Here is a 3,512-nt window from a genome sequence, read left to right as displayed (position 1 = left end):
GGTGGGGGTGACGATATTTTGTATTTTTTTTTTTTACTAAACCCCTCAAACAACACGAAACTCTAACGGGCAGTAGAGATTTATCCTAATATAAGTTTTTATACGAAGGCCTTGTTCTATAGGGTAACACTCCAATGACAATATGTTCTCAAGAAAAAAGTAAGAACTAATCCCAGCCTTACATTTAAAAAAAAAAATTGAAACAAATAAGATGATTTTTTTGTCAAAAAAAAAATGCAACGAAATTATTGTAATGAGTAAATACCATCTATGGTCCCTCGAGTTTGGTGGCATCGCCATCAATGGTCCCTAACTTTCGTAATTACCGGGCGTCATCCTCCGAGTTGCGAAAAGTGGCCTACAAGGGTCCTTCCGTTAGTTGTTCCCGTCTGAGACGTCAAAATGTAGGGCAAATGAGTCACTTCACATTATGCGAACGTTTTAATGCATTTTACATTTATTTGGAGAAAAACGTCCATCGATCCCCCCTCAATTTATTCCCAAATTTCCAACTATCAAACCCTAAACAAAATCTCAGGCGAATGTAGTGGCGACTGCGAAGGAAAAATTTGCGGATTCTTCATCGACGAAGTAGCAATTTCGAGGTCAGAATTCAAGGCGAGAATAGGGCACACTTCAACGAGGTCATGGGTTCTCCACAACGGTAGTCGAATGGTATGTGAACTAACTAAGTAGGGAGTTCTTTGTGTTACGAAAACCTTGTATTGGTTGTTTTTGTTACAAATTTGAGTATGTGAACTGCATTCGTTTAAAGTATAGTATTAGGCTTTGTTTATGGGACCATGGGGGCCCTGTCTAGGTGGTGGGAGACCATGAACTGCATATTTTGTTTAAAGTAGAATTTTTGTGTTTTGTTTTTTTTTTTGGTTATTTATGTTGAAAGCACATATGCTGGCTTGAAATTGGGGACCACAGAGGGTTGAAAGCACATGGTAGTGTGTCCTTTTGTTCTGTAAATAATTGTGGATGGGTTGGCTTGAAATTGGGGACCACATAGGGTTTAAAGCACATATGTTGTGGCTGGGTTAAAAGTTAAATGATGTGTATTGCCTTTATGTGTATTATATTATGTCTAGGGACCACTTGTCTTGGGATAGTAAACCATTTGAAATCCACATTTCTGCCTGCATATATAACAGTGTGTAATGAGCCTATTTGTGGCTACTTTGCTGTACAGGTAATGTTCCTGGTGGTGGTTTTGTGTTGAATTTAAGGCATGGTGGTAGGATAAATAAAACTCATAAACCAAGTTATGTTGGAGGGCAGACTACTAGTTTCTCTAACATTGATGTGAATGAGTGGGGATTGTTCACACTTAGAGATAAGGTTAAGTGTTTGGGTTATGAAATAATAGATAGCATGAAGATGTTTGTGAATCTATCAAATGGGTTGATAGAGATAGTTTCAGATTGTGAAGTATGGGATTTAGTCAAAGAAATAGAGGTGCATAATGAAATAGAGATTTGGGTTGTGCATGAGGGTGATGTTGATGCTGAGTGTGCTGAAAGTGATGAGGGTCCTGATGGTGCTGAGGGTGTTGAGGATGCTGAGGGTGTTGAGGATGCTGATCCTGAAAGTGAAGCTGAATGGGAAAGTGAGGAGGATGCAGAGTCAGATGAGAGTTTTGTGGATTTAGATGACATAGAGTTTGAGCAATTTGTTGATCCAACTGCTGAGTTTGGTGGGTTAGATGATGCTGGAACTGCCTTGGCAGTTCAAGTTAATGAAGATTTGGAGATAAAATTTTCAGATGAGGGGAGTGAGAAAGACAGTGATAATGAAGAGGAAAAAGAATATCAACTGCTAATGTTTAAAGGGAAAATTGAGATGGCAACACCTACATTCTGTCTTGGATTAACATTTGGTTCTAAGGCAGAATTTAAGGAGGCAATTTATAATTATGCAATGAATAAAGGAAAGGAAATTCTGTACATCAAAAATGATAAGGTTAGGTGCATTGTTGAGTGCAATGAAACTGAATGTCCTTGGAGGATTACACTAAGGAAACAAGCCTCAGAAAATGACTGGAGGATTACAGCAATCAATGACAAGCATGATGGATGTTGTTGGAATAACATAAACTACATGGCTAACTCAACTACAATTGCAAAAAGGTGGAAGAATGAGGTTGCATCAAACTCCAACTGGACAGCATCTGAATTCCTTAAAAAGGTGTCAACTACTGATGGAATCTCAATATCGAGAAGGCAAGCATGGAGGGCAATGAGGAAAGCAAAGGGTGCCATTTATGGTGAAGAAGAAAAATGCTTTAATAAACTATGGAGTTACTGCTTGGAGATTGACAGGACTAATCCATGTAGCAAATACCATGTGAAGTTGGGTGATAAACTAGATGATGGCAATAGAAGATTCAAGAGATTTTACATGTGCTGGGAAGCATGTAGAATAGGCTATAAGTACTGTAGGCCTATTATTGGAGTGGATGGGTGTCATTTGAAGGGATTGCATGGGGGTCAGTTGCTGTTAGCTATTGGAGTGGATGGAAATGATAGTGTCTTTCCTCTTGCTTATGCACATGTAGAAGGAGAGAATAAGGAAAGTTGGATTTCGTTTTTACAACATCTTAAGTCAGATCTTGCAATAACTCCAACTGATGAACTGGAATTAACATTTATTTCAGGTATGTGAACTGGAATTAACATTCATATCTTATAGTTTTAAAAGCTTACCATTTGTTTTGCATTCATTTATTTCTAAGTGTTTACCTAACTGTTTGGCAGATAAGCAAAAGGGTTTACTCCCTGCATTTGATGTTCTTCCAGCTGTGACTCACAGATTATGTGTGAGACATTTACATGGGAATATGAAACTAGCTGGCTTCAATGGAAAGGCAATTAAAGATGGATTATGGGATGCTGCTAGGGCTACAACAGTTAACACCTTCACAGCTGCAATGAAGAAGATGAAGACTATTGACTCTTAAGGCATATGAATGTCTTGTTGAAAAACACTCTTCAGAGTGGTCCAGGTCACATTTTAATACAAATGCGCATTGTGATATCTTGGTCAATAACATTTGTGAGTGTTATAATTCTGTTATTTTAGATGCTAGAGAGAAGCCTTTAATTAGCTGCCTTGAAACATTGAGGAAGAAAATTATGCATAGGCTGTATCAGTGTAGGAAAGAGGCATGGAAATGGACTGGCCCTATATGCCCTAGGATTATGAAGAAAATAGCTCAGTATGAAAAACAAGCCAATGGGTATACAGTCATACAGAGTGATGACAACTTGTTTGAGACACGTGGGGTGATTTATAGTGAATTTGAGCAAATGGTGGTTCCTACACTGCCTGATGCAACACTTGAAGATGAAGATGATAATTGGTTGGCAAACATTGATATTGATGCAGTGCTGTCTCAAGTGCTTCAAAACCAAACAATGCAACCACAAGTGAATGCTGAGGAAATACCAATTACTAGTCAGCCACCAATTCTTGGAGAAGAAGAAGATAGCCAACAAGTGACTCAA

At 38.4% G+C, this 3,512-nt stretch overlaps 1 protein-coding gene across 1 annotated transcript; it reads left to right on the top strand.

Annotated features, from left to right (window-relative positions):
* The first annotated feature begins 647 nt into the window (after nt 1-647).
* LOC109154045 lies at nt 648-2,965 on the top strand. Its single transcript, XM_019301924.1, has 3 exons — nt 648-651; nt 1,199-2,662; nt 2,763-2,965. Exons 1-3 carry the CDS (start codon nt 648-650, stop codon nt 2,963-2,965), a joined length of 1,671 nt encoding a protein of 556 aa, XP_019157469.1.
* The last annotated feature ends 547 nt before the right edge of the window (nt 2,966-3,512 follow it).

This window comes from Ipomoea nil, unplaced genomic scaffold (assembly GCF_001879475.1).
Source record: "Ipomoea nil cultivar Tokyo-kokei standard unplaced genomic scaffold, Asagao_1.1 scaffold2580, whole genome shotgun sequence".
Classification (NCBI taxonomy): Eukaryota; Viridiplantae; Streptophyta; class Magnoliopsida; order Solanales; family Convolvulaceae; genus Ipomoea; species Ipomoea nil.
The sequence above is the reverse complement of the archived record's forward strand: the minus strand, read 5'-3'. Positions and strand labels throughout refer to the sequence as shown.